The sequence below is a fragment of the Gadus morhua genome, chromosome 14 (genome assembly GCF_902167405.1).
Source record: "Gadus morhua chromosome 14, gadMor3.0, whole genome shotgun sequence".
In the NCBI taxonomy this organism is placed as follows: Eukaryota; Metazoa; Chordata; class Actinopteri; order Gadiformes; family Gadidae; genus Gadus; species Gadus morhua.
In genome coordinates this window covers 7221081-7231906 of record NC_044061.1, presented here as the reverse complement: position 1 = coordinate 7231906, position 10826 = coordinate 7221081, and the positions used below count along the sequence as shown (strand labels likewise).

The 10826-nt window shown below is 47.1% G+C and overlaps 1 protein-coding gene across 2 annotated transcripts in view; it reads right to left on the bottom strand.

The window, feature by feature from the left end:
* The window catches only part of dok4 (docking protein 4), a 49260-nt gene that overhangs the window by 19245 nt on the left and 19189 nt on the right, over nucleotides 1-10826 (bottom strand). For both annotated transcript variants that reach the window (XM_030377045.1, XM_030377044.1), the window contains exon 2: nucleotides 4911-5923. In XM_030377045.1, coding sequence (XP_030232905.1) covers nucleotides 4911-4976 — 66 coding nt within the window. In that variant the 5' untranslated portion in view covers nucleotides 4977-5923. The remainder of the gene's footprint in view (nucleotides 1-4910; nucleotides 5924-10826) is intronic.

Here is a 10826-nt window from a genome sequence, read left to right as displayed (position 1 = left end):
CAGAGGAGAACGCCATTTTAGATTGTCATTTTAGATTGCCTTTTCAAACCTTCCCTGTGGCCAACGAAGTCAGATCGCACCGTGTTGTTTAGCAGCCTTGTAGCTGACAGTGTAGTCGTCATCGGTATTTCATTATTACAGGATGTTTGTTGTTAAAAAAAAAGCATTATCTTGTACTCCACTTTCACGAATTAGACCCCCATCATTTGACCTTCGATCAATAAAAAACCCTGACATTAGGTCTGGGAACAGGGACATTTACAATTTGAGCAAATACCGGTCCTCAAACCAAGGCATTTAGAACACCAGACACGGCTTCAGACTGGATAATTATATTCAGAAGATCGACTAATTATTCAGGACTGAAGTACAATCCTTACTGACGTAAGTGCTCAACAAAGAGCTTTAGAAAACATTGCAATTTGCTGATTGTAGATATCCATATACTCAAGGCGACCGAAAACAGAACTAAAAACTAAATTGTCCTATTCCCTTTGCGAAGACGGATCAACAGCATTTGACAACTTGTAAAGGTCACTTTTGTATAATATTCCTCTTCATTACTCTCCGCTCACATCCATTGAGATTAGACTCATGAAGTGAGTAACCCTTTCCCCCCTAGGCTCTATGGGGAGCCAGTACTTGCTCCCCACACACACATACTGTGTGCGTGTGTGTGTGTGCGTGTGTGCGCGTATCAACGCACTATAGGGACTACTGAAGGGCAGAAATTCCATCATCACATTTCTCGTATGTGGAGCATGTGTGAGGCTGATGCTGTAGGTCGTACCTTCGTGTAGGTTGCTGTGTTTTTGGACCGTATATCAATAATGGTACCATGCTAGCAACCAGCTATGATTTGAGCTGTGGACATACTGTGAGTATTGATCTGCCGAGATTGTGTGTGTGTGTGTGTGTGTGTGTGTGTGTGTGTGTGTGTATGTGTGTGTGTGTGTGTGTGTGTGTGTGTGTGTGTGTGTGTGTGTGTTTGTGTGTGTGTGTGTGTGTGTGTGTGTGTGTGTGTGTGTGTGTGTGTGTGTGTGTGTGTGTGTGCGCGCGTGCGCGCGTGCGCGTGTGTGTGTGTTCCCTTGCATAAATCACATCAGCAACGCTCCATAAAACAGGAAAATAAATAAATAAGAGGGCTGGCAGTAGGGGGATGGGGACCCACAGCTGTGTGGGTGGGGGCGTGGGGGGGGTCATGGGGGTCCGCGGCCAGCGGCAGTGTGAGTGAGATGGGTGGGAGAGAAGGGGTGGAGTTGGACGCTAGCTTGGGGGGGTCAAGGGCTAATGCTTGGGAGTCAAACGTTTTTAAAGGTCTAACGATGAGCAACAGGCCCGGTCAGCCCAGGAGCAACAGGAAGAGGACCCTCTGACGCTAAACCTTCAACCAGCCATTGGACCCCCTTCAGGACTTCCCCGGCTGAACCCAGGGGGTTTCTGACAGGTAACCTGTCAAAAAAACCACAGGCATTGTTCCACTGTCGCGTTGATGCCGACACCTTAGAAAACAAATCGCTTTTATGTTTTGGAATTCATACATGATGGAGTTCCATTAGGTCCTGACGTTGACACAAAAATAAGACAAGATGATTAAAAAAACAATGCTCAGAGCAGAGTACCTATTCAGACCGTTTGTGATGGAGCATGTAAGTGTGTGCTCGCAATTTTCGGTGAAATCGCACAAAAAAGAAAAGAAAATGCATACAAAAATTAATTAACATGGGGAAAAAAAAAAAAACCTTCAAGGCTCCGTTCCCTGCCTAAAAGTATTGACAAAATTACCCTCCGCAGGCAATTTCCCCACGCAGTCGGTTGCCGGGCGGATGTTAATTTCAAGCCCTGTCAGATGGGGGAGAAGCAGCGGCGGCTGAAGTGATTTGAACAGCGGTGCACTCCAATACTTGAGCTCGTCTGGTGCCGCGCAGAAAAGATAATGTCACCGCCATTAAAGACCGACTCAAATGTTTGCCCAATCATTTGCTCTGCTCACCGCTCCTATACAATAAAAAAAAAGTCACAGCATTTACATTTTGTACTAATGCCGCTCGGCTTGGAGATGATAGAAACGCTGTGATGCGTGGAGCTGAGGAGGTCGAGCGCGGTTAGCCGCTCGCACAAGGTGTCAGTAGGTCACCCACACCCATGCTGGCAAAGTTTAATTTAAACTGATCAACGACGGAGGAAAGAGCCTTTGGTTTAATATAATACCTTATTTCTCTGAACACAGATTCCGGCATAGCGTTTGTGCATGAAAGAAGAGTCATGCCCTTCCAAGCTACAACAGATTGCATTGTGGGCCTAGAGAAGATTGTGAATTGGTTTGTTGTTTGTTCTCGAGAAAGCTGCGTGCAACAAAACGGGAGGCCATGGAATTAGCCTGTTCAGAACATTCCTGTTTTGAACAGGCCCTGACCTAGTTCAACTAATTACCAGTGCATATATTTCATAATAAGAAATCAGAAAATGAGTTACTGGTGGTTTGCTGCAACAATGCTATCTTGTCAAGTTTTATATAAAATGATAAAAAACAATCTTATGACATCCACTTAACAACTTCAAATATGAATGACGTTTGACTAAATTTAACCGAAATTGTAAGAACATAGAAGACCGAAATTGGGCACCAATTGAAATAAATGTTCAAGCAAAGACCAAGTTAATAAAGACAATTACAATGTAACTGAAAAGAAATATCAGCAAATAAGAAACATCAGCTCTGGGTGTGTGTGTGTGTGTGGGGGGGGGGGGGGTAAACCCTTGCATACAGGGCTAGCATCAGTAGCCAGCACCACGCTGGAGGAACACGCTACAGTGATAAAACCAGGGCAGCAGAGAGCCAGTACAGTGTGCAGCCTGCAAACCGCTGTTTTCTTGGGGCGTGGCGACGGCGGATCAGGTGCCCCCTCAAGTGAGACAAATGAAGTGTGACATGGAGAGCATTTTCTACCGCAACCCCCCAGAGGGAGAGTACCTCAGCTGCAGAATCCCCCCCACCCACCCCTGATACACCCTCCCCCCCCCTCATGTGCCTTAGGAGGAGGTTGTGACTAAGGAGACTACTCCCACCGAGAGTTTGAAGACAGCTTCTCCACTGACCTCCCTGTGAGTCCATCAACCTTACGCCCACGTCTTTCCTGTTTCCACACCCTTTTGTTTTTCTGTCGGTTTCTACGAGTTGTACTTCTTCTGAGATTCTTCTGCAGTACCTCTATAAATGCACACGGTAGCATTGTACTGTTATCATAATGCAACTCTCTATCCCCTGACAGTATCTGGAACGAGAGAGAGAAACCTTGAGTATCTGCCCAAAGGTGTGACATCGTGGGATGAATTAATAAACCCATAATAGAAAATGTTTGAGAGAAAGGAGAATGACTGAGGGAGAAAGAACCAGAGACGGAGAGGCACAAAAAAGTGAGAGAGTTCGATAACCGGAGAGAGTTTGATGGACAAAGAGAGATTGAGAGAGAGATCGAGACTAATCGATCGCTTCAGCCAAAACCCAGCCGAGGGCATTTTCAGCCCGCCTGCGCCAAGCGGCTTGAGTCAACACTGAGGCGAGGGGTGTGGGGGTGGAGGGGAGGACCAGGGGGGTGGGTGGGGGGATGGCTCGAGGTTGGGTCTTGACATCATCAGGGGACATGTTCCTTTTCTAGTGAGGAGGAGAGCGAGAGAGAGTGTGAGAGAGAGGGCACGACAGAGAGGGAGAGAAACAAAGAGAAAGAGAAACAGAGGGAGTGAGGGGGTGGATGTTGCTCGGGGACCAAAGTGCTAGCTGGCCTTGGGAGACTTTAGCCGGGGAAATAATCTGCGCTGACTCCGACGTCCAACCTTTTCTGGATCAAATCCCCCGCGTTCCCCCGCTTGTTCTGCTGAGGGGGCTGCAGAAGCTCCCTGCCAGCATGTGTGTGGTGATGCACCCACCAGCCGTCTCCCCGCAACACCCCCCTACACTGTCACTATCGTCGCATCAGGATAAGCAGGGTTGAGTCCATTGGATAAACTTCTGGCTAATAGCTAGCTAGAATGTGAAAAGGGAGAAACGTCCAGCATTCTGGGTGTTGGTGCCCCAAGCAAGGGGGGATTGGAATGGTGTGCTACATGGAGGCTAAATGCTAGCAATTGCGCTGTACAAATAGGATTGAATGGCCAATTCAATGCATGGGAAAATATGCAGCCATCTTGAGGTAATCACAGATAAGGCCTTTTATATTCCCTTAATGCGTGCTGAATTGTTACACAAATATTGGGTGGACTGATTGTCCACCAAATTACATACCGCTTGCATTAGGGAACACATTTCCCTGTACAGTAAAGTGTCCATTAAGGAGGTATAACTCTCGTCAGATAAGAGATATGGTTTGTCTTCGTACTTCAGAGGGTAAACACTGTATGGTCAGTTTCTAGAAGGCCAACAGAAGAAGGGAGCTGGCAAAAACAGCAGATTACGCACATTGATTGGTGCGTTTCTTACCTCCATTAGGCAAGTCTCCCACCCATGCACACACATGTGCAAAAGCACACACACAATCCCGCTCACACACAAACATACACATACACACACACACACACACATACGTACACACACACACAAACACACGCGTGCGCACACATTATCATTGTGAATTGGAATACTCGCCCCACGCATCAGCAGTTTATATGCAAATGTGTGCTCTAAAACTATAGGCAGATGTAACAGTGCTGCATATGATCGCTCTGGGGACGAATCCGGCTCAAAGGTCACACTCGTAACCATCCCCACAATGCAAAGGAATCCAAGAGAGGAGAAATAATGAGGAAACACACACACACACACACACACACACACACACACACACACACACACACACACACACACACACACACACACACACACACACACACAAACACACAAAGAGACCACTCACCCCAAGCTTGCGGCTGCGCATCCGCACATAGCCCTGCTTGACGATGTCGTTAAAGTTGGAGGCCATCTCTGAAAGGGGCGGGACCAGCTGTCCAGCGCCGTGGAGACCATCCAGAACCTTCTATTTTATCCCTTCTCTATAAAACCCCCCCCTTCAACTCCCTGGTCTTCCTCTCTTCCCACCCTTCCACTATCTCCACTGTTCTGAACCCCACCCCCTCCCCCACCCACCAACACCACCCCAGTAGCCTGCTGCAAGCTGCTTCCACACCTCTACCTGCTATCTCCGTCTCTCTCCCTCTCCCTCTCCCTCTCTCTCTCTCTCTCTCTCTCTCTCTCTCTCTCTCTCTCTCTCTCTCTCTCTCTGCCTCTCTCTCTATCTCTCCCTCTCTCTCTCTCTGGTGCTTTTTCACAGATTGTCTTGCGGGATATTTCTCACTTCCCCCCACTCTTTCCTCCTTTACAGTTTTTTTTCTCCACCTATCCACTCTCCACTCTCACCTCTCTATCAGCCACTTCGTAATGCCCTGGTCTCTCCTCCGCTATTTTACCCCCCCCCCCCCCCCCCAACACACCTTCCTATCTAAGACCCTCAGACCTTCCCTCCCCGACCGCAATCATCCTCATCGCCAAACCAACCTCCACCTCCCCCCCTCCTCACTGGCAACCACTTCAACGCCTGGACTGGTGTCAGCGAGTGGCTCTCCCCATCCACTGCCCCCTCCTCCCTCTCTACCCCTCTCTCTACCCCTCTCTCTCTCTCTCTCTACACACAGTGTATTTCTATTTCTCTATCCCTGGCTCCCTGGTCACTGGTCCTTCAGAAGCTTTCCTCTTTCTGCTCCTCCTGTCATCTGACTCTGCTGGGGCTGGGACTATCCTCCTCCTCCTCCTCCTCCTCCTTTGTGCGTCTCCTCTTCCTCCAGTGTGTTCAGGCCATCTCTCCTGGGCGGCTGGCCGTCTGGACCCTCCTCAGCCCCTTCTCCTTCTTCTTCTCTTCCTCCCTGGGTAACCCTGTGGGGCAGAATGACAATGAGCGACGGTTAAAGGACAGGGCGGTGGATAGAGACACAGCGATACGGACGTACAGGTCTTTATATATTTATAGAGAGAGAGAGAGAGAGAGAGAGAGAGAGAGAGAGAGAGAGAGAGAGAGAGAGAGAGAGAGAGAGAGAGAGAGAGAGAGAGAGAGAGAGAGAGAGAGAGAGGAAGTGGGGCTGTGGCTGAGCACAATATTATCTTCTATTATTCATGTCCAGTGGCACACACACCGTAATGGAGGCCAACTACGTAGGACTGGATGCATGAAATGTATCATTAAGGCCCCGTTTGTGAGAGAGAGTGTGTGTGTGTGTGTGTGTGTGTGTGTGTGTGTGTGTGTGTGTGTGTGTGTGTGTGTGTTTGTGTGTGTGTGTGTGTGTGTGTGTGTGCGTGTGTGTGTAGAGGGGCGGGAGGAAGGGGGGTTGGTTTGAATGAGATTGAAGTCAGGGGCAATTATTTTTCGCAATTGCATATGTTCATGTCGACAATTCTATAGAGGGAGACACAGAGTGTGTCGAGGGGAGTGTGTGTGTGTGTGTGTGTGTGTGTGTGTGTGTGTGTGTGTGTGTGTGTGTGTGTGTGTGTGTGTGTGTGTGTGTTTGTGGTTGCGTATGTGTGCGTGCGTGTGTGGTTGTCTGTGTGTGTGTGCTCGCGTGTGGTCCCGTGTGTGTGTGTGCGTGCATGGTGGGTTACGTGTGTGTGTGTGTGTGTGTGTGATTTAACAGGCCGTTATGCTGTCCATTCCTTTGTTCCAAAATGGATGAAGGACGGACGGAATCATGTGCTTAAAACCCGAAGCCAGACAAGGAAGAAGCCATCTTTTAACTCTCGGCCTCATTTAAATGGGAGATTTTGTAACCATCAGAAATAATTCCCCTGACATGGGCTCAGTTTCTTTTATCACATCAACTCTTTGGGCTCCAGCATGGCTCCGTGCCCAATGTGTCTCCAGAGTTAATATTCTGCAGTTTTGATCCTCAAGACTTAAGAGCCCTCAAAGGCCGGGCATACATATTTACAAATAGTATTTAATGTGTTCAAATATAATGACTGAAATATTATAAAAATGAAAAATATGTTGGGCCAACTTGCAACTTAATTTGAACGCCAACATGTATGAATATGCAAATGAGTCATACCTCATCACCTCCCCTCAAAACTTTAACTATACCGCAATTACCAAGAATAATGGGTTTGCGCTGGTGATAATAATGTGTTTTATGCACACTCCTGTGATGGGAATAACAGTGGACCCTTCTGTACACAATAACATCTCCCTTGACAAGCAGGTCGAAAAGGTGAAAGATTAACATCTCTGAGTAAAATGCACTTTGCCTTGGTAAGATTAAGATAACAGATGCTATTTAGTGGAAGCTTTTATCCAAAGCGCCTTACAATACCGCGATTTGACAAACCCCATATATTCCAATCATGGGTTGCACAAGTGAGAATCTAAGACCTAACCATGGCAGTGTTAACACCACACTCTACCAGTAAGGCTGGATAGAACTGGAGGGCCGTATATCCCTCGCATGGAAATGTCACTCTGCAATCCGACTTGCGATCCACACTCTCAGCAAACCTGCAACTAAATCAGCATGATTTCAAGGAAGGTGTTGCTGTCTCATTTTAATATCACATTCGATCTGGGTTTCAATCATGTGTCTGCTGGACTGCCTTAAAAAAATGAAACTAGTGAATTCCTAGATGTTAGATAATCAAAGATGACTCACTGAAAAAACAAAATGTTGGAACCGCAACATGAAGTGGAAGTGAGAAAAACAGAGACACAAACAGGCGAATCAAATGGACATTTTCTTTTTTTTTTGGTGGTTCTCGTAGTCATTACGTAGAATTGTATAAAGCTGTGGCTTCATTTATATGTAGCGTCAAGGCACAATATATCACAACCCAGTCGCAGGAATGAAACAGACAATTCTACCTTTCTGCAAACCACGAATATGTTGAATCTCAACGTTTCTAGATGCTCTTTTGGCGTTTTGAGGGAACAGAATGTGCTCAGTTAAAAAAATAACCACAATTATGTATTTTACTACACACACTAAAATATTATAATAAAACAAGCCAGATTGATTAATTAAGTAATTCATTAATTCATAATAAACTGGTAACTCCGGTTTGCCTTCAAAATGCACCGTAGAATGCCAGCAGCCAGCAAAACCTAGTTTATGATAAAAGCAAAATAATTGATGGCCGCTCAGCTGCCACCCGTAAAGGCGTAATGGCAAGGAGTGCACTACGGTTTGGAATAAAAGCCAGCTAAATAATTTAAATCAGTAAATGACTGGAGTTCACTATTAAGGTGATAAATCTGGGTTTTAGTAAATTACACTTACATAGAACTCAAAAACTCATGAAGAACTTGAACTGTGCTTACGTTGTAAACATTAATGTTATGTACCTAATCACTGCGTCCAGCTGCTTGCAAAATAATCCATATTTAGAGGTTGGTTAGAATATCGTGTTCATATTAGATGGATTAAATTCTTGCTATATCCGTGCAGGTTACAGAAAATGAAATGATAGGTCTTAACCAAGCACATATGGATATATACGAGAACTCTATTCCCTCAAAGAACATAAATTACATCAAAGCAGCACAAGCTTTTAAACCCCTCTACGTTGATACACACCTATTTAGATACATTGATATCAAGCGTATTTTTTGTTCAGAAACCTTGAGATTCACCTTATCCGTGGTTTGCAGTAATTTACGAATAGCTACCGTTCATTCCTGCATCTGGTTTGAATAACAAGGTAGAGTAAAGGAGGTGTGAGAGTTTATGACGACAATGTGTGTGTGTGTGTCTGCGTCAATGTGTGTGTGTGTGTGTGTGTGTGTGTGTGTGTGTGTGTGTGTGTGTGTGTGTGTGTGTGTGTGTGTGTGTGTGTGTGTGTGTGTGCTTGAATGTGTGTGTCCGTCAATGGGTGTGTGTGTTTGAGTGTGGGGGGGTGGGGGTATATATAAGTGTGTGTTTGTGCTTGTATGCGTGCGTGCGGGCGTGCGTGCGTGTGTGTGTGTGTGCTTGAATATTTGTGTGCGTCAATGTGTGTGTGTGTGTGTGTATGTGAGTGTAAATGGGTGTGGGTTTTTGTGTGTGGGGGTCAGGGGCATATATAAATGTGTGTGTGTGTGTGTGTGTGTGTGTGTGTGTGTGTGTGTGTGTGTGTGTGTGTGTGTGTGTGTGTGTGTGTGTCTGTGTGCGTGTTTAATCATTGTGTGGAGGTGCTTGGTCACAGACCCAGGTGGTTTTTTTTCCCAGGGGGGCAAGGCGGTAAATCTCCTTGACAACTAGAAAAAAGGAGACATTCAACTTTAACAAGGGCTTCATTAATACACACACACACACACACAAACACACACACAAACTCACACACCAAACTAAGCAAATACACGAGAGACAATCTTGTTGTTAACTTCCCCTTTCCTTCAGTTTAAACGGGCTCACCATCGTGTAATTATTCCTCCCTTTATTCAAAGCGTAGCAATGTGTATGGAACTGCATGGGTTCCCTTTATATTATTATCGTAAAATATGCACAATCTATACGTAAACACTTCATAAAAGTTAACGTTGTGTCACTGATGACATTGTCTCCCTTTGGCGTGACTGAGCCTCCCCCGTGAAGAGGTCAGTAGTAAGCTGCTCCCAGTAATAATAATGATGAGCATCATAAGGGGACCACCGCCAGGACTGCGATAGGTAATCACCGCACTCTCACACGTTGGGTTCCGCGTCTTGACTCAAAGCCGTAAAAGGCCCACTAGTCATAGAGATGCTGTCAGCGCCAGTGTACGGCTCACCTCTCATTACCGCCCTGCTCGTAATTCTGCCCTCTCTTGCTGCAGATCTCCAGAGTCTCTCTCTGCCTCTTACGGTTCCATTTCATTTTCCTCCTCCTCCTCCATCTCCGCAACTCGTCTGATCCCCCCCCCCCGACTCCCACTAATCTCCCCTCCTGCCTCCACTCACTCTCTTCCTCTCCTCCTCTCCTCCCACTCTCCCAACTCCCCTGTCCTCCTCTTCTCCTCCTTGTCCCTCTCCCCCTTGCTCCGCCCTCCACCTTTAGTCTTCTCCTGCTCCCTCTGACTTTCCTCTTGATCCCACTCCTGTCCTTTCTTCTTCTTCTCTCCTCTCATCCCCCCCCCCCCTCCTCCTCCTCCTCCTCTCCTCCCCTCTCATTCCCCTCCTCCTCTCCTCCCCTCCACTCCCCTCTCATCCCCCTCCTCCTCTCCTCCTCTCCTCCCCTCTCATTCCCCTCCTCCTCCTCCTCTCCTCCACTCCCCTCTCATTCCCCTCCTCCTCCTCCTCTCCTCCCCTCCACTCCCCTCTCATCCCCCTCCTCCTCTCCTCCTCTCCTCCCCTCCACTCCCCTCTCATCCCTCCCTCCTACTCCTCCTGCTCGGCTCTCCTGTAATTCAGCAGTTGTCAGGGTAGAATGTTGGTTATCTTTGAAAATGAAACAAACACACACACACACACACACGCACACCCGTACATGCGCACACAAACCAGATGAAAATAAAATAAAATGCACAGCGCACACACACACACACCCACTGTGTGTGTGTGTGTGTGTGTGTGTGTGTGTGTGTGTGTGTGTGTGCTGTGTGTGTGAATATGAATATGTATCTGTGTGGGTGTGGGTTGGCATGAACATGAATCTGTGTGTGCGAGCGTGTGCGTGTGTCTGTGTGATTGTCTGTGTGGGTGTTTGCGCGCGGTGGCTTTTTGTCATTCAGCAGCAGTGTGTTTCCAAACTAACGGTAACAAAGTGTGCGCCCTTGTCAGCTCAGTTTCCCACAGATCACAAAAGTGTCGGTAGCTTTCAAAACTCCCGGCAGTCCTCTCCCA